This window comes from Bactrocera oleae, chromosome 4 (genome assembly GCF_042242935.1).
Source record: "Bactrocera oleae isolate idBacOlea1 chromosome 4, idBacOlea1, whole genome shotgun sequence".
NCBI lineage: Eukaryota > Metazoa > Arthropoda > Insecta > Diptera > Tephritidae > Bactrocera > Bactrocera oleae.
This window is the reverse complement of record NC_091538.1, coordinates 46,263,898-46,286,541: the sequence shown is the minus strand read 5'-3', so window position 1 is coordinate 46,286,541 and position 22,644 is coordinate 46,263,898. Positions and strand designations below refer to the sequence as shown.

Here is a 22,644-nt window from a genome sequence, read left to right as displayed (position 1 = left end):
TGCCTACCTTACTTGATGATAGCATACTTGTTCCTGATGTTAATCACTAATTACTAAATATTCATTAGTGTAATTACATATGTATTCGTTGTAATATAACTATGCAGCGCTAGGGCTTCACAAACGCCACCGAACTTCAAAGTGTGCGCTCTTCAACACTCAGCCTTTTCTCAAATATATACTTTTTTCTTCAATTCACTTTGCTGCTCTTCATGCGGTATTTTTATATAATTTTTTGTATTTCGGAGCACGTTGCGATCGCCCACCGACCGACACGGGTGTTATCAAACGTCCGCCACCGATGGAGCTTTTAGTCGCACACCCGTAGGCTGGCTGGCCACAGCTCCACCAACAAGTGGAATCGTAGAGAAATCGTGTCAACACGTTTAAGCTAATATGTCAGCGCGTCCGATATTGTACTATGCGCTTTTCAGTCCGCCCGCCAGAGCCGCATTGCTCACATCAAAATTTATCGGATTGAATGTGGAATTGAAGTGAGTGACGAATAAAAAAATAAAAATAAACTGAAAAAAAATAAAAATAAAAATAAAAGTAAAAACAACAGGAAAAAAAAACAACGCGCATAAAAGTACATATATGCGAGTATTGAAATATATATATATATTACATGTATGTACACATTTATATATGGAAAATATATGTATAAATATATATATATATGTATTCACCTAAAACGCCAAAAAACGTAACATCATTTTTCATAAGTTTGCAAGAGAAGAAAATAATCGATATACATTAGAAAGTACTTATAACAAAATTTTAGTTTTGGGTATAACTTGGTTATATCTGATACCACAAACTTAAATAGATGTAAAATGATGTAGTGAACCGTGATCATTAAAAAAAAGTAAATTTCGCATTTTTTGATGATACGTTGTTTTGCATTTTAGCTGACCACATGCCTACAAGTACATATAATATAAAAATGTTTGTGTTCTCAATGTGCCACCGAATGTTTTTATTTGCTATACGTATATTCAGTGCTTTGCATTAGTTTTGCATGGTCAATGTCAGAAAAGGGCGTACCCTGAATGCATAAACAACCGTTTGGACTAAATTGAGCATAAATGTTTGGAAATAGAATTGTTTTCAAATACATTCAAGTTATATTATAATATAGGGCTTCAAGCGAAAAGCCATATGACAAACGTGTCAACTTGTAATGCTATTCTATGAGAGAGAAAAATAGATATATGAGATAAAGCGAATTCCCAAACAACCTCATTCTCTTATCCAAATTTCTCGTTATCGCCAAAAGTGATTTCTACGCGGGTGTATGTGTTCGTGTTAATTTACAATGACTCCATACGCGCATTGAGTGCGACCCACACATACGCGCACACATAATTATAAAATTAACTGATTTAAATGCCATAATATACCTGATTGATGATCTGATTGGGGCAGTGAGAAAGAGTAGAACACGTTTGAGTACTTATACAATACATCTAATCAGTGAATGTGCATACCCGGTAGCCAATTCTGTGGGAGAGTAGGCAAAGTACGTAAAAAACGCTTTCTTAAGAGTTTTGGACTCACTTGGGTAAATATGGACCGTAGCTAATTTGAAAAACTATATGTTTTCTTTTTCAAATATTATTTAATACACATTTGCAGAACTATTTTGATTAAATTAATCAAAGAATAGAGTAGAAATTCGAAAAAAATTTTAAAACACCAGAAAAACGGTGAATGATTCTTCTAATTCAGGAAAGATATGAGAAATTTATTTGAAATCTAAACAAAGCAACCCCTTACTTCAGTCATCTAATTTGAAGCAAATTCATTAACAGCCATAATTGGAATTTCGTTTGGATTTGTCAAAATAATAATAATCAAAATAATTTATACATTTTGAAAGGGTTTATGATTAAATTTAAACATCTCAAACCGAACCAGAACATAGAACAGCAATGAAATGCCAATCAATTTCTTCCGGTTTCGAAAATTTTTTGGAATTGAAGTGCAGAAACGCCAGATTAAAATACAAACAACATTTAGCATTCAATTAAGAACAAATCAAAGAGGACGTGCGTTACGTATACGCAACCTGCGTCAGGAGAGAGTTTCAACAAGGTTCCTAATTGAGTTATTTGGCAATTGTGATATTTTGAATAGTCCCAATTTGTTATCTTATAGAGAGCTAAATCTTAGATCAATACATTTCAATATAATTAAATATACAAATATGTACGTATACATTCATACATACATACATATATCAATATAATAAGTATTTGATTGACCTGTAAAGCATAAGATTTAGAGCGATATTTATGTTCAAATAAGACGATCGTCTCGCTGGGTATATACACTTTGTAAATGCATATACCCATATGGTACATATGTATGTATATATATACTAACACGTTTAGTGAAATGCATGCGCACTAGTCCCTCAGTTTTTGAGATATCGATTTGAAATTTTGCACATGTCCATTTCTCCCAAACAAAACTGCGCATCTGTCGGAATAGCAAATATCGGACCACTATAGCATATAGCTGCCATACAAACTGATCGACCAAAATCAAGTTCTTCTATGGCTAATTTTTTTTTACATCTTCACGAAATTAAGCACGGCTTATTGTGCAAAGCCACGGTACAATCTCCGAACATATTGTTCAAATTGAACCACTTTAACAATAACGTGGCTAAAAGAACCAGCAAAACGTTTGTACAGATGTATATTACATCCATATACATATATATACTTATTTATATTACCTTATCTATCACCATCACTGGTTACAATTTCATATAATCTTAATATAAGAAAAATTTACCTGAACCACCTGCGTTCGAGAATCCGAATATTAAAAAGCAGATAAATATTAGTATACTATCTGTATGTATGGTATATACATTTTATATGATAAAAATTTAATTTTATTTTTATACTCTCGCAACCTGTTGCTACAGAGTATAATAGTTTTGTTCACCTAACGGTTGTTTGTATCACCTAAAACTAATCGAGTTAGATATAGGGTTATATATATATAAATGATCAGGATGAAGAGACGAGTTGAAGTCCGGGTGACTGTCTGTCCGTCCGTCCGTCCGTCCGTCCGTGCAAGCTCTAACTTGAGTAAAAATTGAGATATCTTTATGAAACTTGGTAGACATGTTTCTTGGTACCGTAAGATGGTTGGTATTGCAGATGGGAGTAATCGGACCACTGCCACGTCCACAAAACGCCATTAATCAAAAACAAATAACTTGCCATAACTAAGCTCCGCAATAATATACAAGACTGTTATTTGGTACACAGGATCACATTAGGGAGGGGCATCTGCAGTTAAAACTTTTTTTTAAAAAGTGGGCGTGATCCCGCCTCTAATAGGTTTAATGTGCATATCTCCTAAACCGCTTATGCTATAATAACAAAATTCACTAGAAGCAAATGTTTTTAGCACTTCTATTGACGGTGTGAAAATAGTTGAAATCGGGTGGCAACTCCGCCCACTCCCCATATAACGGTACTGTTAAAAACTACTAAAAGCGCGATAAATCAAGCACTAAACACGCCAGAGACATTAAATTTTATCTCTGAAATGGTATAAGATGACTTTATAGGAACCGCGTTCAAAATTAGACAGTGGGCGTGGCACAGCCCACTTTTAGGTGAAAACCCATATCTTGAGATCTGATCAACCGATTTCAACCAAATTCGGTGCATAACGTTCTTTTCATGTTTCTATGTCATAGTGCGAAAATGGGCGAAATCGGACTACAATCACGCTTACTTCCCATGTAACACCATTTTCAATGCCATCTGATTCTTTCACTTTCCACTATGCAAATCAGGTAACAATGATTATATCGGGGTAAAACTTTGCGTGAATAATGCAATTAAAGTATGCCACCTTGCGGCCAAAAATTGTCTAAATCAAACCAAAACTGTTCAAACCCCTAAGTACTAAATATGTGGACCCCAGTGCCTATAGTTGACCTTCTACCGAAAATATTAGTCAATCCACAAAGAAATCTCAAACGAGTATACCATTTGACTTTGCGAGAGTATAAAATGTTCGGTTACATCCGAACTTAGCCCTTCCTTACTTGTTTTGTTTAAATTGTCACGAATTCAAGTTTCCACAAGATAGTATGTACCAACAATATCAATCAGTTATACCGTCACTGACATATGTATATGCAAGGTCTTTATCTGAATAATTAGAGTGCTATTCACTTGGTGATAACAATATTCTTCATTTTACTTTTCTACACAAAGAAACAAGAATGAACAAAAACCGATATCGACTGATATTTTCAAATTGTTTTCTACCCTTCATACATTATTTTAGTTATTAATGCGATGAAAACAGATATTTGCTCATTTATCATTATTTTATTTATTTATTTTTTTTTTTTCATATACATATATTTGTGTATACATATTCGAAAATTTACAAACTTCTGCACTTTTTCGTCATTTTATTTTTTCTTAGCATACTCATTCATGTTTCTATGCAGTAGGTGACTACGGAGACTTATGAGTAACTTGTATTATTTACTATTCGTCCTGTTAAGACAGCATAAGTTACTCATACGCCCTTATGTACGTTCTCTTTGTCGCTATTATTTTAAGGAAATCTAAATATCTCGTAAAATACATGACGTCTAGGCATAACAGCAGAAAGTGCTTAAGTAAAAAAAAATTAATTTTGAACTTCTCAATCCAACTCAGTAATATGTATTTTAGTAATATTTAACCTAATTTTATCCGGAAATAGATACTCTCTAAATTTCATTAAGACATCTCACATTGACCAATAAAACTGTCTGCAATTTTTGTTTCTACCGTCTTCAGTTTTTTTCCTTTATCAGTTAATATTAATAGATCAATATTTTTAATATAACAGGAATAAACGTTAACTTCGATTTCACCGAAGTTATAATAACAAAATCTTGATTCCGATCGTTCAATTTGTATGGCATCTGTATGCTATAGTGATCAGATCTGAACAATTTCTTCAGAGAATACATTGTTGCCTTAAATAATAACTCGTGCCTAATTTCGTGAAGATACCTCGACAAATGAAAGAGTTTTCCATTCAAACACTTGATTCCGATCGTTCAGTTTGTATGGCAGCTATCTGCTATAGTAGTCCGATATCGGCGGTACCGACAAAAGAGCAAGTTCTTAGTGTGAAAAGGACAGGTGCAACATTTCAGATCGATAGCTTAAAAACTGAGGGACTAGTTTGTATATATAGGTATAGACAGACGGACATGGCTTAATCAACTCAGCTCATCATGCTGATCATTTATGTATATATTTTATAGCATCCCGACATTTCCTTCTTGATGTTACAAACTTCGTGGCAAACTTAACAGGGTATCAGGGCATAAAAACCTTTTCACTAAAGTAAGTCTCTGAACTACATTATGGACGTTTAAGCGAAATCTTTAAAATTACAAAATTGTCCATAATTCTCCCTAAAATGCGCATTTATTTTCAAAATATTGTACTGTTATCTATCATAAAACCACTTTGCATGAAAAATTAATGAATATAATTTTTTTTTGTTCCGCAGAACTATCAACTATGCCTCACAGGAGCATCAAAGCGATTGGTTCCTGAAGGTAAATCCCCGACACACTGTACCCGTGCTGGTCGATCAAGGTGTGCCGTTGTGTGACAGCCACGCCATCATTACCTATATGGTCAATCAGTATGGAGAAAGTCACCACGATCATTTATATCCGAAAGATTTCTTAAAGCGTGCCGTCGTCGACGAGCGTTTGTATTATGAGGACGGTGTACTGTTTCAAGTGATAAAAGATTTTGTGGTATGTGAACATTTAGGTGAATATCTGACCTTTAAAACTTTTTCACAGTTATATGCATTACCCTTGCTTGTCTACACTTAGGCACGCATAATGTATGGCGGCGATATCGATTATCATCGTAAAAGTATCGAGCTGTCGCATAATGCCTACAGTTTTCTTGAAGGATTCCTGTCACGTAGCAGTTACGTAGCCGGCGAAGAATTAACTTTGGCGGATATTTCCATTAATACCACACTCATTACATTGCATAAGTTGGTGACCGTAGAGGAGCGGCGGTAAGTCAAGTTACCCAGAGTGGTTTTACACATCAACTTATCTGAAGTATAATCTTTTAGATATCCGAAAATCTGCGCGTGGATGCAGCGGATGCGTGAAGAATTACCGGAGTACGAAGAGATTAATGAACAAGGCGCACAACAGTTATATTTACGCTTTCAGAATGCTTTGGAACAGAATATGACTAAGCGTATGTAACCGAACGTTCAGTTTTGTAGCAATGACCTTGTAAATACATACATACCTGTGGGAAGTTAATCCTATAATTTTGTGTTATAACTTTTTTTAATTAATAGACATAATAACTAATTGAATACATAAAGTAGAGCATTCGTATTATTTATAAAGTTCACAATGTAGTTGAAACAATTAGAACATTTGTACTAGACTAGGGTCGCTTGTCGAATTATTTAACTAGATATTTTGATATCTACAAGTAGAAACCCAATACTGAGACTAACTGTTAGACATTTGCAACGAATTTCAGAAGACCCGTTCGCAGGATAGTCGGGTTTATGTAAACGGAAAGCATCTGGAGTTTTATGCAGCCAATGACTGTCAAGGGAAGAGAGAAATTGCACAGGGAAATAAAAGAGCGATTGGATGCTATATACGATGATTTTTCTCTTTCACTTGCCGACCAATTGGTTTAACGAGTTTCAACATGGTCGCATGTTGGATTTTGATGATCCACGCCCAGGTGCCTTGAAAACGGAGGATAATGTGACAAAAATTCTCAATTTCAATTTTAAATAACGTCGACTAAAGGTGCGCTAATTAACTGAAATAGTAAGGATCTCTAAAGAGAGCGTTCAGTAATGTTTGACGTAACCGTCGACGGAACATGGATCCCCTGATTCAAAACAAAGACCAACAATAGGCCAAAAAGTGAAATTCGCAAGGCAAGCCCGCTCGAAATGTGTATTTGTTGACAGGAAAGGTGATAGCCACAGTTTTTTGGGATTCACAAGGTCTGATCTACATCGACTACCTTTTAGGGCAAAGAAATCGTGCTTTTCCAAGACGACGCACCGATAAACAACACAATCAAATTGGTCGACTATGCGCGACTTCTTTATAAACTTGTGAAAGTCAATCGCCGGGCAGCCCAATGTAAAATATATCGTTCCTACGGAAGCCTACTTTGCCGACTTCTACAAAACCTTTTTTTCAGAGGGGTTAAGAGTATCGACAAATAAATTGCACTTTTTTAAAATTTTCGTGTTTCTTCTATGGTATATACTAAATACTTAGCGGAACGTTCTCATATACAAATCGTTTAGTAATAAATGAAATATAGAAGTGTGTATAGAAAAGTCTCATTAGGAAGCTACTTGTTTTGTGTGCTAATGGAAAATACTTTATAGACAACAGACTTGAGGATATACCATTTTCTTTTTCAGGCTATAAAATATGCTTTAATATTACTTGCTTTTTTTTTGTATAACAGTTGTACATCGGTTCAAATTTTCAACTAGAATAAAGTTAAAAACATCATTGTACTTCCTGCAGCGCCAACCAGGCGCTTTGATTTTGCGGATGCAGACGTATAGCATGTTGTATTAATTTTAGCGAGCGCGACTTGTTAACGGCGCTTAAAGCTCGACTGGCAATCAACAGCAATTTAGAATCCTCAACGCAATCGCTCCTAAAAGTGGAAAAAATGTATAAATGGGTGAGAGATGAGTATATCAAAGTATGTAACGCACCTTCGTGTTTTATTGCGGTGCAATAGGCTGATTGAGCTCAGTGCGATTTGGCTTGTGGCCAGTTGGAACTGTGCTGCATGGCTGAAATGGTCCAATAGATAATTAGCCAACACTTTGCGCAGTTCAGCGTGATGTGGAAAAATATGTACACGGGTCAGCAGGTAAGTCAGTCCTTTGCGTATTTGTTGCTGTGGCAAGGAATTTCAAAATTAAATTTATATAAAAGAAAAAATTATAATTAGTGGACAAAACAAACTTTAACAGCTTACTTACAATACTTGCATAGTGTTGCGCCGTCAAGTAGCTTATATGTGCGCAGTGGGCCTCACAGTTTTCGTATTTCTTTAGCTCTGTCAGTATGGTTGTTGTTAACTGTTTGTCTTGATGTAGAATGCCCAAAGCGCAGGCGGAATATAATGCTTGTATAGGCGAGTTCTTAAGTAGTATGCTAAAGAAATAAGAAGAAAATGAGAGAAATTTTGATGAAAAAAAAACAAGGACAACAACTAATTGTAAATAAATTTACACACCATTGATACAAAATCGTTTTGGTGTCTGCTTCACCTTGTGAGGCGTAAACCATGGCCGCCATTGCTACCAATATCATGCCAGCTTTATCATCACCACCATCGGACAAACTCTTCAAAACCGAATTGTACACCGAATATGCCTCCTGATGTTGGCCGGCGCGCACGAATGCCAGCGCCAAACCAATTATGGCCTTAAATGATGCGTGTGTTATGCAATTGAAAACGTTTATGGCATCATTAGGTCGATTGATTGTTAAGTAAAGATAACCCAAATTCGTCAATAACTTATCGCGATCTGCACCTGACGCAATGTGCTCAATAGCCTGCAGGTATGCACGCTCGGCTAGAGCATAATTCTTCTGTCGTATGTTTAGGAAACCTTGGAAGGAGAGCGCAGCGGGTGTGGCGTCCTTCTCCTCATTTACTATGTGCCTAAATTTGTATGTAGTTTAAAAATGTTAAAAAAAATACTGCGTTTCCAGTTAATTTCAATGTTATTACCAGCTAATCGCATCCAGTGCCACCACATCTGCATACATGCTATCAATAGCATGACGATAATGCGGTATTTTGCACTTTTCCGCATTTGTCAGAACGTTGCACACCCAGTGAGCATAACCTAATGAGGACTCCGAATGGTATTCAAACTGCTGACAATGTCTGAAGAGATCCAAAGCTTCCTCCTCTTCACCGATGGCTTCAGCAATCATAGCTTGTCCAATCCAAGCATTTCCATAAATGGGACTCGATTGCTGAGCCCGCTGAAATGCCTGATTAGCCAGTTTTATTTCACTTAACTTCAAATAGAGCACACCCAGGTTAGTCCAAGTGGTAAACGACTTGCGATCAAGCGTAAGTGCCTGAATGAAGCAATGCTGTGCCAACGGCAAGTTATTGACCGCTACAATATAAATTTAAATTATATAAATAAATAAAATTTAATACAAGAAAAAACGTTAATTTCGGTTACACGGAAGCTATGATATCCTTGACAAATAAAAATAATAATAAAAAAGTAAAAATAAATTAATAAAAATAACTTAATTTTGATCACATCAGTTTGTGTGGGAGCTGTATGCTATAGTGGTCCGATGCCGTTACGACAAATGAGGAGATTCTTGGAGAGAAAAGGACGTGTGTAAAATTTCAGAGCGATATCTCAAAAACTGAGAGACTAATTCGCGTTTATACAGATAGACGGACGAACCAACGGACATAGCTAAATCAACTCAGCTCGTCACACTGATCATTTATATATATTTTTTATAAATTCCTTCTGAGTGTTACAAACTACGTGTCAAAGTTAATAAACCCTGTTCAGAGCATAAAAACATGTATGTCAATACCTTCATGCAAATTTATTACGCCGAGCAAATTCCAATTTTGCCAACGACCGCCTTGCTCATTTATGGCCATTTTGCAGGCTTTGGTTGAAAGTTCCAATTGTGTAGACGCTTCGTCAGGTAAAAATATGGCGCAATAATAAGAACATAAGGCGAACTCATACCAGATAAATGTGTTCGATTTCAATTTGATGGCGCAGGTGTAAAACCTGTTAAGAGAAGAAGAGAGGGCGGTGAGCCATATATAATTTAATGATTACGTTCTGTTCCCGTACCTTGCAGCTAACTTGAAGAGGTCCCTTCTAGACAAAATCGCCGTGTTCTCTTCCAGTTTAGCCAGCTGGCCCGACACCTCCAAGTATGCCAAAGAGCTGGGCATGCTCGCAGTTTGCACAAATACATTTGCAGTTAGACGCCACAGCCAGAACATGTTTTGATTGTTTGATGACAAGAAAGCGCTAGTTGGAAGAGCAGTCACATAAGAAAATTTAATTAAATTTTTTTAAACAGATTTTAAAGCTACCGTTGCAAACGATTAACTGCCAATTGTAGGTGCTCTTTGCAGCGTCCATATAAATGTTCCAATTTCATATTGTTCGCCAAGCCAATATGCGCTTCAGCGGCACCTTTCAAGCCAGGCAAGTAATCAGGATGTGTTTTTAATAATTCGTCGAACTCGGCTATAGCTTCGGGATACATGCGAATGGTCTAAAGCAAAAAAAAAAATATACATATATTGAAAAACTATTAAATGTGTGGTATTATTTACGTACCGATTTAAGCAGCGCCATTTGTAGCTTCGCATAAATGTTGCTAGGGCACATTTCTAGTATTTTTTGAAAAACGCGTATGGCAGAGTAATATGAGCCACGCTCGGAGTAAGCATCTCCCAGAGACTCCCAATAGCTCATGCAATTTACGTCAAGTTTAATAGCAGTGCGAAAGGATTGTATGGCCTAAAGAAAAAAATTTAATTTTTTCAATTTTTATACCCTGTACAGGATATTATAAGTTTGCCACGAAATCTGTAACACCCAGAAGGAAAGGTCGGAGACCATACAAAATATAAATAAATATAAATGGTCAGCATGATGAGCTGAGTCGATTTTCTCTGTTTGTTTGTTGTTGTATCGGCAGAATTCTGTCGAGTTGAGAGTCCTTGACCGGCTAAAATCCGGGTCCGTTCCGGTTATGTAGACCCGACTGTCGTGGAACGACTATTTGTTTGTCTTTCCGTCCGTCTGTCTGTATATACGCTAACTAATCCCTCATTTTTTGAGATATCGGTCTAAAGTTTTTAACACGTTTTTTTCTTTCCAAGAAGCTGCTTATTTGTCGGAACCGCCGATATCGAACCACTGTAGCATATAGCTGTCACACAAAAACGTACCCATCAAACTCAAGTCGTTGTATCGAAAACTGTTTTATTTGACAAGCTATCGAAATTTGGCATAGATTATTATCCAAGGCATCCCTTTAATCTCCGAAGAAGTTGTTCAGATCAGATCACTATAGAAAATAGCTGTCATACAAACTGATCGACCAAAATCCAATCCTTGCATGGAAAACGATTTTATTTGACAAGATATCTTCTCGAAATTTGAACATATTGTTCGGATCGAACCACCTGTATAGCTGCCATTTAAACTGGCCTATCAAAATCAAGATAAAGATCTTTTTATACCCTTTAATGCTATAAAAAGTCCACCTGTGAAGGGTGTTATAGCTTCCGTGCAGCCGAAATTAACATTATTTATTTATTTTTTTTTATTGTTGGTTTTTAATTATTTCTTTACGAATACTAACCTCGTCCCACTTTTTAACATTAAAGTAATGTAAGCCTAGCTTGTAATGTATGCGCTTAGAATCCTCAGTTTTCATATATTTCAGCGTGTTAATCAAAAGCGCAACGTTCAAATCCTGTGGAATGAAAATTATTCATAAATATAAACATAACATAAAAAAGGAAAACATAAAATTATCTGTGGCTGTTATAACAACAAATTCAAACTAATAAATTCGCCATTCATTTAACAAATTTTCAGCTTAATACTAATTTTAGCCAAAAAAAAAACAGTTTTACTCATTTCAAATTTTGCTGCTTAGAATGTTAACCGTAATTTTACCTCTTCTCCTAATTGCTGGTAAATAGCACTCAGGTTATTTACTGCGCTCTCACACAACGGATTCAAATTCACACATTTTTCGAAACATTTACGTGCACGCACCAAATCCTTTGTGAGGTAATAGATTTTTCCGAGGTAATGAAAGCATTCCGAACTATAAGGTTGTAAACGCGTCGCTTTGAGCATGCAATTCAAAGCAGACGCATAGTCAGTCAATTGTAGATGCAGTTTTGCGAGTAAGAAAAGGCAATCAAACGTTTCTGTATCATCCGAGGCTTGCAATAAGTTTAACGCAGCCTCAGGTGCCCTAAAAATATTAAAAATAGTTAGCGTGCAAATGTACGTAGTTTTCAAAAATATAGTTATGATGCTTACAAGAGAAACTCCGCTTGTTGTAGTGTATTTAAACTCAGTGCTTTTAGCTTATCCGTATCGCCCATTTTAAAATAACAACTGCATTAAGTAATTCACAACAACACATACACAAGTAAATTAGTTTTAAAGCTAAATATTTGTATTTGCAGCAATTACCTGGCCAAGGCCGCTGTTACTTCCTCATTTGCTTCAAATTTCTTCAACAACTCAATTGCTTCTAGCAACTGTTGTTCATTACTGCTAACATGGGATAAGCAAATAGCATACTCGATGGAATTATCTTTTCCAATTGTTTTCCATATTGGCAATGCCAAGCCCCATACACCAATTAGCATTTCTACGCGCGCCAACAATTCTAAAGCAATGCTATATTTCGGTTGTAATTCTTGTACACGATATAATAGATCACGTGCCGCTACACATTGTTTTTGCTCAAAGTGTTTGATGGCTCGAATGAGTAATCCTAAACTGGCATTCGGATTTATCTGTAGCAATGCATCGACATAGTGTTCTATAGTTTGTTGCGCTTCTTTTAAACACGATATGGACACATCACGAAATTCACAGTAAATTTTGCACACCCATTCATAGGCGTATATGTCGTCAAGGTAGTTTTTGGTAGCTTCACAGGCATGCTTAAAGCAATCAGCATAGCATTTTTGTTTGTACAGTAGTTTTAGGTATCGTTTGTAAGCATTGAGTTGTTGATTATCTTGTGGGTCTGAAATAAGTTTTTCCAAAGCCGTCTTATACTGCAAAAAAAAAAAACACGATGCGCGTTATTGTACATGTATTAATTTAGAATTTGCATTCAAAACCTACTAGGGACTCATCTTCAACTTGAACATCAAATTCAAATAAGATCCAAATTCTGGCCAAATATTTCAAAGCTAGGTGAAGCCTTTCTTCATTTTGATCATTCCTTGTTAATTCACGCTTGAAAATATTAAAACACTCTTCTGCAACACTCCTGTTGTTTAGCCCAACTGCGTAAAGTTTCTCAAAATAAAATGCAGATTTTTCGCTGAAAACAAAATATAATTTATTGAAATGGTATTTCGAATATGGATTTCTACATCGATCCTCTTTTAGTTTATAGCACTTTAATTTCCATAGGTTTTTGTATAGCTAATTTGAACTATTTGTTGGTAAAGTATAATTATTTTTTTAATTAATAAAAATTATTTTTAAAAATACAAGAAAAAACGTTAACATCGGTTGCACCAAAACTATAATACCCTTCACAGGTGCACTTCTTATAACATCAAAGGTTACAAAAATATTTTTATTTTGAATTTGATCGATCAGTTTGTATAGCACATATAGTGGTTTTTCGAGATTGTACCGTTGCATTGGAAAATAATTCATGCCAAACCTCGTGATATAGAAATGGTTTACATACCAGAATATGATTTTGATCGTTCAGATTGTATGGCAGCTATTTGCTATAGTGGTTCGTGGACAGCTTCTTTAAAATTTCAAATTGCCATTTAAAAAATGAGGGACTAGTATATACAGAGAGGCGGACGGACTGGCGGACTTCGCCAATTAAACTCACTGGTCATGCTGATCGTTTATATGTACATTATAAGGTTTTCAATGTTTCCTTCTAGGTGTTAGAAACTTCGTGGCAAACTTAATATTTCCTGTTCAGGATATAATTACTTAACATTGACCGTTTCATTGTTGTGCTTTAAACTTACGGCACTAAATCTATTAATTGTTCATAAATTTTTGGAAGCTCATCTAGCGGTGCACAATTAGCTAGTCCCTGGAGTGCAACAGTTGGTGCAGCCGGTGAAAGTTCTACCGCTTTTCGCAAACATTTTGCAGCCTAAAAATAATATATAAAAAAATCGTAAATATATAAAAACGCATTAATTTCATCAAATCACATCATAACAAACCTCCATTTTATTGCTGTTTTGGTAAGCTGCTCCCAAGAGTAAATTGGCCATATAATTCTTAGGTTCATCTCTAAGCAAAGCCTGTATATAAGGAACAGTATTAAATATTATAATTTACTTGTTGATTGCTCTCATATTTATCCACGTACTTCACACTTTTCAATTGCATCATTGAACTTTTCACTTTTGATGTCTTCACGAACTTCTTTCAGTATTATTTTAGACTCCTTGATCGACATTATGTATTTAAAACAATTATTAATTAAAATATTGTAAAGTTAACAAATATCCAATCAAAAACAAAACATACAATCATCTGTTTGTATAAGGCTGCCAGACTGCATGTTTTTGTGATGCTTTTATTATATAAATAAATGACTCTGGCCACATTTAAAGAAGAAAGGAAAGGGAAAATAAAAAATGCAACGCTTCTTGTAGGAAACAGAACTCAGTTGAGCGAAAAATAGGAGTGTTTTTTCTGCTTTTCGTTTTAATGGCATTTTTCATCTCCATTCCAATTGTTTAATTTTTAGAATTAAAAATAAAATCAGTTAATAAGTTAAAAAATAGTTAAGAAGTAAAATTATAAAGTAATTACTTGCGGTATATGGTACACGAATTTAGTTAAATAAAATACGGCTCCTAATTGGAATTTTTCATGAGCTATGTAGTGCAACGTCAAGAAAACGAATACCGAGGCAAAGAAAATAGTCTGAATTTTCCTAAACATCCCCCAAATAAATTTCACACAATATAAAGCTATATGCAACACCATAACGAAAAAACTTAACTATTACTAGTTCTTGACTCCTATTATTTGTATAAAAAAAATTTAATTGCAAAAATAGCTCAGATCAAAAAGTTATCAGGCGGATTGCACTCGCCTACAAGAGTGTGTGTTTGCGTTGTTGACCGCTGTGTTGGCGGTGTTTGCAATGGAAAACGAATCTGTTAAGTCAGAACACAGCGGACGATCTAGACGTTCTCGCAATCACAATAATAATAACAGCTCTAACACTGGTGGTGGTGGTTTAGGTAATAACGGCGGAGGTGGCACTGTAAACAACGGTTATCATCGAGATCGTACAAGGCATTCGCATCGTAGTGGACATACAAAATCAAGTGGTAAGCACCAACGTGGCGATATGGCACCGTTCCAAACGAGCGTAAATATGACAGGTAACTAACATGAAATAATATAAAAAATCCAAATTATTAATGTTCTTTAAAGGTGAAGAGAATCGCGATGGTCAAGAAATAATCGAGGTACAAATACTACCACAAGACGAAAACTGGGGTGAGAATACAACAGCAGTCACTGGCAATACATCAGAACAAAGCATATCTATGGAAGACATTAATAATGCATGGCATAGAGAGAACGACACAAGTTTTGGATTTGCTTGTCGGCGACGTTTGGAATCTGCCTTTTCACTCCTACTTGGGTTTGTATCGTTCTTCTCGCCAGTAGCCATGGTGGTAATGCCACGCATGGGTTTCTTTCCATCTGCGTTCGATCACGCCGAACTCACACAAACGGTGCGCACACAACTCTTAGCATGCAGTAGCGAATGTAAAGGCTTGCTGGTGTCACTAACTGCACGACTCATACTACTGGCAATAGGCTTGTGGGCGCTCTTTATGCGTCGCTCAGCCGCCACTATGCCAAGAATATATCTGTATCGTGCCATTGTGCTATTACTTGTCACCATTTGCACATTTGCTTATTGGCTGTTCTATATGGTGCAGGTAAATGTCGTCTGTTACTTGAATTTGTTCTTCCAATTATAATTATTTTTTAATTTTGTAAGGTCACTAATGGCGCCAAAGTGGTGGTGGAAACCGGTGGTGATGCAGTTAATTACAAATCGTTAGTTGCCTATGCAACAAATTTGGTAGATACCCTGCTCTTCATACACTATATTGCTGTAGTTTTACTCGAACTACGGCATCAACAACCAATGTATTATGTCAAGATTATACGTTCACCAGATGGTACATCCCGCTCTTATATGCTAGGTCAATTGAGTATACAGCGTGCAGCTATTTGGGTACTTCAACGATATTACGTGGACTTTCCGATATTTAATCCGTATCTAGAGCGCATACCGATTTCGAAATCACAACGGAATAAAATCTCAACTAGTTTTAAATACTACGAGGTGGATGGGGTTAATAATGCACAACAGCAGAGTCAAAGTCGTGCCGTATTAGCGGCCAATGCGCGGCGACGTGATTCATCACATAATGAACGCTTCTATGAGGAACACGAATATGAACGCCGTGTCAAAAAGCGGCGTGCGCGGCTTATCACAGCTGCAGAGGAGGCCTTTACGCATATCAAACGCATACACAATGAACCCGCACCAGCAGTGCCACTTGACCCACAAGAAGCGGCGCAAGCCGTATTTCCATCTATGGCACGCGCCCTACAAAAATATTTACGCGTCACACGACAACAGCCACGACACACGTTCGAAAGTATATTAAAGCACTTAGCGCATTGTCTCAAGCACGATCTATCGCCACGAGCATTCCTCGAACCATATCTAACGGAATCGCCAGTATTGCAAAGTGAAAAAGAACGCCGTTGGGTACAATCGTGGTCGTTAATTTGTGATGAACTTGTATCACGACCAATCTCAAACGAGTGTACATTCCAACTGATACAAAACGATGTCTCACTCTTGGTCTCCATACACAAACTGCCGCATTTTAATATTGCCGAAGAGGTTGTCGATCCAAAAAGCAATAAATTTGTACTGAAATTAAACTCTGAAACATCGGTATGACAGCAAACGACTGCAAATATGACACCGACACCGACGCACAGCAATGTAACGCAATCCTCATATTTACACATGTTTGTATAGGTGCCAATCTTAATCTCATTCGGTCTAGTACGCATTCATACTGTCTACTCGTACATACATACATATATTAAAAATCCTCAATAACTTTTTTGTTATTGTTGGTAGCTAAACATTTTCGAAATGCTCACTATTCCCAGTGTATCCTAATCATTGACACGCACACATATCAAATAAGTAATATCAACGCTGTTCTATGTATAATCCTATCGTATTTCCGAAGTATTAATAGTGACAGCCAAAAAGTAATAATTCATTAATTTTAAAAATCTCACTTTGGGTGTAAGTAATAGGGGTTTTAAATAGCTTTTCTAAGAAATGTAGAAATAGAAACAGAAAGAAAATGGAGAGTTTTAAAATATTTCTAATTTTTTTTCTTTATTTATAAAGCTAAAAGTGTGCAGATGCCGCCGACATATTTTATCAAAATAAACTGTAGTGCATAAAAAGTAGGCCTTAAGACGTCTTGAGACCTACACATTTAGCTTTATCTTGATTTTACTTTATTGTTTTTTTTTTCGTACACAAATTTTTAATTTTCTTTGCGTTTTTAATTCTATAATTTTTAATTAATTAATAGATAAGCACTCAAAAGCAAAATATAATATTTAGATAATATAGTGTATATGAAATAAGAATGTAGTTGTAACTTTTTTAATTCTCACTCTTTACACATACATAGATAAATGTTATGACGACTATGATATGCTTACCAAAATCTGAAACAATTGTAGTTAAATTATAATTACATAAAAAGTCTCCTTTAATGTAAACACATCGCAAAGTTCTCTACATAATCGACTAAGAAAAATAATCTGCAATTTAACTACAAAAAACAATCTCCCTTTAACAACTTAAAACTAAAAATAAAATCATAACTCGGTATATTTAAGAGTTACTAACAGGAAATGCTGACAAATAAATCATATATTGTTGGAGACTGCCCAACTGCCAGTTTTATACGCCTACAAACATTCATTGACTACGCATAAATAACAGAATTAAGTATTTTACACTCGAAAGCATTTACTAATTAATGATAAATTGTATTACTAAAAACAACAAACAATTTCTAGTTAAGCATAAAAAATATTCTAATGTAAGGGACAAAAATCATACATTTTTTATACGGATACTTCAAGAAACAAACAAAATAAACATACGCTATATATGTATGCATGCTTGTTTAGGCATTATTTTATAATGCATTTACTATATAAACGTGTATGTACTTGCATACCAACATAGATTTGAACATATTTGTAAGCTTTCAAATATTTATAGTGCGAATTTTCCTACTTATTTCTAGCTAATTACTTATTTTTCATTGTAAGAAGCTCTTATTATTTTTAATGCGGATTGTTGCAAACATACTCGTAACACAAATATATACACATATTTATTTATTAGTAATTATCTAGTTAAGCTTAAAATTATTAAATATTATATGGCTGATTAAAAACACTATGTGCTAAGGCTCCCTCCCATATTCACAAACTGTGCGCCTGTATTATCGGTTTGCGTTGTGCAACCGACCTATTTTTATTTATATTTAATTTCGCGTAAATACTCATATTGCGTTACAATGGCCTGCGGATCGCTCTTTTTTATATCAATAAAAATTATTTAACAAATAATAAATGAAAATTTAATTTGCGCATTTTGAAAATCTATAAGTATAAAATCAGAGACAATTTTTTAAAAGTAGATTAGAAACCCCAAATTGTAACAAATTTTGTAAAAAATTAATTATTTCTCATTTGAAATGAATAATTTGTTTTATATATACATATAAATGAATGAAAGCATGTAATAATTACTAAATACGTCTCTCGACAGACTGAAAGGCTTCTTTTTTCTCGGAGTAGTCGACCAATTCAAACATAGTAAAACTAATTTTCACTCTTTCAGCTGAATATAAAAACATACGGTTTGTAGAGGCTAGCCTGTCTGGCCCAGTTTTAGATTTGTTTACTTCACGGTTTCTATAACGGGTCATGTCGTAAGAAGTTGTTTTCAAAACCTGCATTGCATATAAGATCTGGGCAAACCCAGTTGGGCGCTGTTTCATAAGTGCTAAATTATCTGCTTCAATATTCTAACAAGAGATATACTTTTTGTGTTACAAACATTGTGGCAAACTTAAGAGCAATATAAACAACACATCTTATCATTTTACATACTGAGTGTTGATAAGCAGCGATCGATCTTTAAAATTTTGCCGAGTTTTGTCAAAAAACTGTTAAGTTAGCACCTGATTTTACTGCCAGAATTTAAAATGTGCCAGGTCTATAGTCGTTTACTGCTTCTTCTTCTTTCACTTGTTTCGATCTCGTAGAAGAACACTTTTCCAGGGATTGCCGTTTTTAGACGTCGATTAGTCGACATCAATACCTTGCCGTCTTTCTACCAAACCGAGTTTAGATAATCGTTACAACAAAACAACAACAATAATAATAATAATTGCATTTATTAAGTGAGAACTGAGATTATACATTTATAATGATGCACTTTATTCTTGTCCAGCAATAGTACGATAAATACAATTAAAAAAATAGTATACCTTTGGTAAATCAATGGAATTTGTGTAGAAAACAAATTAAGACAAAATCGAAACCTTAGTTCCACACCATGAAACACGAATTATATTCGTATGTGAGCGCAATAAATAATATTAAATAATGTAACAAAGACATTTTTCAAATTATCGCTATTTACTTGTAAACAAAAGTAATCTTCGTGATCGCGTTATTCGGAATGTTATTTATGATTGCTTAAAATGACGTAATAAAACCTGAGAGGGGACAAATAACTATAAGTTGTGTGCCAATTAGAAATGCCTTAAGTAAAATTAAGATTTTTCCTTTACCAAGTATTACAAGTTAAAATCAATACTTTCTTGTTTCTATTATTTGTTAGCATTAATGTAGACTTCAATCAGACTTAGCTGTTAGGTTATTCTCATTTGGCTTCAAAAATTCTTGCACTATAGCTGCCACCATCTCATTAGTGGTATTAATTAAACCATCGAAATCTTCTTGTCCGGGTTGTGCACACATTTCGGCATAATATTTGATTTTTGGTTCAGTGCCACTTGTGCGCAGTGTAATGACTAGGCCATTCTCGAATGTAAAAGTAATCATTTGGTTGCTGGCGCTAACGGGTAAGATGGCCCTACCATCAGATTGTGCTGTATCAACGCCTATTAAGAAATTTCGATTTATTTGTTAAATATTCAAATACTATTTAAACAATTCTCATAACTTACCATTGGTCAAATCGCGTATGTACTTAATTTTGTATTTTCCCTCGAGTATGCTAGACGGGTATGTTTTCGATTCCCCAGCGAAATTACGTAGACGTTCGAAAATCTTCTTAATAACTGGTGGTTCGTAACAAAAGTAATAAGATGAATTATTGTAATGAAATCCATATTCCTTGTATATTGTTTGTAATTTCTCATCGAATGACATTTTTTCTTTCGCCTCAAGATAACAGGCCATTGAAGCTAAATGGCAAGCAGCGCTTACGCCATCTTTGTCTAAGACATTAGTCGAGAACATGAAACCAATAGCCTCTTCGAAGGCAAATAATACCGTTTTTCCACCGTTAATGAGCTTGTCCGACTCGTTACCCATCCACTTGAAACCCGTGAGGGTCTCAATAAAATGAAGACCTTCTTTTTCGGCAAAAGCCCTTAGTATTTTAGAGCTTACAGTGCTGGCAAGAAAATAGCAATTGGAGAGATCACCTTCTGGATGTGTGTGCTTGTAGAGATGTATAGCCCACCAACCGAGCAGTGCGCCGATTTCATTGCCACTGTAAACCTATAAATGGCATTTAAAAAATGCAATTTGCTTTCTTATAAAATACACTTATTTACCTTCCACTTGCCGGTATTTGGATTTTTCGTGGCTAAAGCCAATCGGTCGGCGTCTGGATCATTGGCAAGGATGATTGAGCAACCGGTACTGTCAGCTTTTTTTATTGACAATTCCAATGCGCTTTTACCCTCTTCTGGGTTTGGAAATACTACAGTTGGAAACTCTGGATCTGCATCCTTTTGTTCTTCCACAGCTATAACAGGTTGCAATTTTACTGCTTCGAATGTATCTTTCACAAAAGGATATCCCACTCCATGCATTGCACTGTAAACTAAACGCAAGTTGCTTCGACTATTCGTTTCAATAAAAGATGGTGGCAATGTTTCACGTACTTTGTCCACGTAAGTCTTAATAGCCTCTTTCGGATCAATGAGATTTGCTGAGTTATATAAATTCTCTGTATTCCAAGTGTCTACCCATGGCTTAAGATTCGCCAATATAGCTTTCTGTATGTTTTTATCATGCGGCGATATGATTTGTGCTCCATTATTCCAGTACACTTTATAGCCATTATCATCTTTTGGATTGTGTGAAGCAGTTACCATTACACCGCCTAGGCAATGGAAATGCCGTATGGTGTACGGTACTAAAGGAGTGGCTACTAAACATCGATAGAGGTAAACCTTAAACCCAGCACGCACAAAAACATTTGCCGAGATCTCTGCAAACCGTTTACTGTTATGTCGGCCGTCATAGCCAAAAACAATGCCACGTTCTTTCGGCAAAGTATCGCTAATTTGCTCCGTCATGTAGGTACATAAGCCTTGTGCAGTTTGTGCTATGACTAAATCGTTCATACCATTGAAGCCAGCCCGCATTTTACCCCGCAAACCGGCGGTGCCAAATGCCAGACGGGTATTCAAAAGTTCGTCTAATTTTTTCCAATCCTCTGCTTGTTCCAGCGATTTTATTTCGGATAGAGTTTTCTCGCATTGGTCCCACTTCAACCACTGATCGATCGCTTCACGTAATTGTGGAGATGCCATTTTTAATTCTGGAAAAGGGGAAAATCTGTGTAATCGTATCTATGCCAATATTTTAAAGGAAATTACAAAAATGTCATGGTTATGCCAATTATGCCACGAATTACGATAATCTAGCAGCATATTTATTATGTTTAGAAGACAGTTCAAGCTAAGTACGATGTGAATACATACACATACGACTAAAAACATATCACATTTAGAAGACAGTTCAAGGTAAGTTCGACGTTGTAAACAGTAAGTTACTAAGTTAGATTCATATCATTTATGACCGGTTCTACGTTATCACAAAACATTACATTTAGAGCAAAATAATACAAACATACATATGTATGTGTTTTGTATTTCTTGAAATCACTTAAGCCAAAATTTAGATTGTTGTACATAATACCACACATTTTCACAACTTATATGTATTTCTTACCTACGCTAAAGTATTTAACTTTACAACACTTTTTAATATTATATGAAGAATGTCGATTTGTTGGACACAGTGGAAGATTAATCGTACAGAATTAACAATTAATTAATTCAATGGTCAAAGTTAAGTAAATGTCAAAATCAGCAGGCGAAAAATTAGTTCAGACATTTTTGTATCGATCTTTTAAGGCTATCAAAAACAATGCTTTTACCAACTAAAATTCAGGTAACAAAAATTTCACGTTTAGTGTTCGTTTTCTAAATATCAATTTTAAAAATGTAATGATTGAACATTGTAACAAATGCAAAATTGAACGACCGATAAATGATAAGAAATCGAACTAAAAAAATATCGAATTTTTATACCACTGATTTCAAAAGTAGTGCAATCATTGAAAAAAAAGCA

At 35.3% G+C, this 22,644-nt stretch overlaps 4 protein-coding genes across 5 annotated transcripts; 2 read left to right on the top strand and 2 right to left on the bottom strand.

Moving 5' to 3' along the window:
- The first annotated feature begins 226 nt into the window (after positions 1 to 226).
- Positions 227 to 6,416, top strand: LOC106624339 (glutathione S-transferase D7). Of its 2 annotated transcripts, none has more exons than XM_014244049.3 (4): positions 227 to 494; positions 5,560 to 5,815; positions 5,897 to 6,090; positions 6,151 to 6,416. In XM_014244049.3, exons 1-4 carry the CDS (start codon positions 397 to 399, stop codon positions 6,287 to 6,289), a joined length of 687 nt encoding a protein of 228 aa, XP_014099524.3. In that variant the 5' UTR covers positions 227 to 396; the 3' UTR covers positions 6,290 to 6,416. The 2 variants fall into 2 exon arrangements, with proteins under 2 accessions (XP_014099524.3, XP_069964736.1); XM_070108635.1 differs by lacking the exon at positions 227 to 494 and adding an exon at positions 1,920 to 1,984.
- On the bottom strand, positions 5,896 to 14,390 carry LOC106625160 (tetratricopeptide repeat protein 37). The gene is made up of 17 exons (XM_014244977.3): positions 14,231 to 14,390; positions 14,082 to 14,162; positions 13,878 to 14,008; positions 12,997 to 13,198; positions 12,331 to 12,926; positions 12,175 to 12,252; positions 11,800 to 12,106; positions 11,480 to 11,593; positions 10,447 to 10,629; positions 10,197 to 10,381; positions 9,949 to 10,131; positions 9,677 to 9,882; positions 8,832 to 9,231; positions 8,331 to 8,762; positions 8,074 to 8,248; positions 7,801 to 7,988; positions 5,896 to 7,739 (listed from the first exon to the last, which is right to left on the bottom strand). Exons 1-17 carry the CDS (start codon positions 14,318 to 14,320, stop codon positions 7,586 to 7,588), a joined length of 3,705 nt encoding a protein of 1,234 aa, XP_014100452.2. The 5' UTR covers positions 14,321 to 14,390; the 3' UTR covers positions 5,896 to 7,585.
- Positions 14,391 to 14,558: 168 nt separating this feature from the next.
- Vang (Strabismus domain-containing protein Vang) lies at positions 14,559 to 18,603 on the top strand. Its single transcript, XM_014243994.3, has 3 exons — positions 14,559 to 15,260; positions 15,313 to 15,830; positions 15,893 to 18,603. The coding sequence occupies exons 1-3, from the start codon at positions 15,017 to 15,019 to the stop codon at positions 16,871 to 16,873; spliced, it is 1,743 nt and encodes a 580-aa protein (XP_014099469.2). The 5' UTR covers positions 14,559 to 15,016; the 3' UTR covers positions 16,874 to 18,603.
- Positions 18,604 to 19,402: 799 nt separating this feature from the next.
- On the bottom strand, positions 19,403 to 22,398 carry LOC106624066 (phosphopentomutase). The gene is made up of 4 exons (XM_014243743.3): positions 22,243 to 22,398; positions 20,835 to 21,829; positions 20,220 to 20,778; positions 19,403 to 20,153 (listed from the first exon to the last, which is right to left on the bottom strand). The coding sequence occupies exons 2-4, from the start codon at positions 21,819 to 21,821 to the stop codon at positions 19,885 to 19,887; spliced, it is 1,815 nt and encodes a 604-aa protein (XP_014099218.2). The 5' UTR covers positions 21,822 to 21,829; positions 22,243 to 22,398; the 3' UTR covers positions 19,403 to 19,884.
- Positions 22,399 to 22,644: the final 246 nt, after the last annotated feature.